The following is a 430-nucleotide window of genomic DNA, read 5'->3' as shown; positions in this document are numbered from 1 at the left end:
GTATCTGAGCGTCCCGGTCGTGATGAACCTGCTGAGCTCCAGACAGATGATGAACACCTCGTTTGATCCCCTGCGGATCGTCAACACGTACGGAGCCTTTGGCAGGTAGCGCATCCATCTCGGTCTGAACGTCGCTCTGTATAAAGCCCATCAGTAGCCAGCAGATGGCAGAGTCTAACCAGCTCACGTGTGTCTCTGGCGCAGTGTCACTAAGGAGCGGACGGAGGTGGTGTTTCAGGGCACGCTGAGCGTCAATCACACCGGAGAGGAGGTTATATGGGAGGAGTATGAGTTCCTGTGTAAACCTGGAGCTCTGGACCGAAGGCCGTGCCTCATCTCGCCGTATCACTACCGGCTGGACTGGCTCATGTGGTTCGCTGCGTTTCAGGTTAAACAGGGAGAGGAGACGCTCTGTATTTTCCAGAAAATG

The 430-nt window shown here is 55.1% G+C and overlaps 1 protein-coding gene across 1 annotated transcript in view; it reads left to right on the top strand.

Moving 5' to 3' along the window:
• The first annotated feature begins 11 nt into the window (after nucleotides 1–11).
• Nucleotides 12–430, top strand: part of LOC107580192 (lipase maturation factor 1-like) — a 2,259-nt gene continuing 1,840 nt past the window's right edge. The window contains exons 1-2 of the mRNA XM_016265924.1: nucleotides 12–105; nucleotides 205–388. Coding sequence (XP_016121410.1) covers nucleotides 23–105; nucleotides 205–388 — 267 coding nt within the window. The 5' untranslated portion in view covers nucleotides 12–22. The remainder of the gene's footprint in view (nucleotides 106–204; nucleotides 389–430) is intronic.

Source organism: Sinocyclocheilus grahami, unplaced genomic scaffold (assembly GCF_001515645.1).
Source record: "Sinocyclocheilus grahami isolate Dianchi unplaced genomic scaffold, SAMN03320097.WGS_v1.1 scaffold26577.1, whole genome shotgun sequence".
Classification (NCBI taxonomy): domain Eukaryota; kingdom Metazoa; phylum Chordata; class Actinopteri; order Cypriniformes; family Cyprinidae; genus Sinocyclocheilus; species Sinocyclocheilus grahami.
Note: the sequence above shows the minus strand (reverse complement) of the source record. Positions and strands in the feature narration are given on the sequence as shown.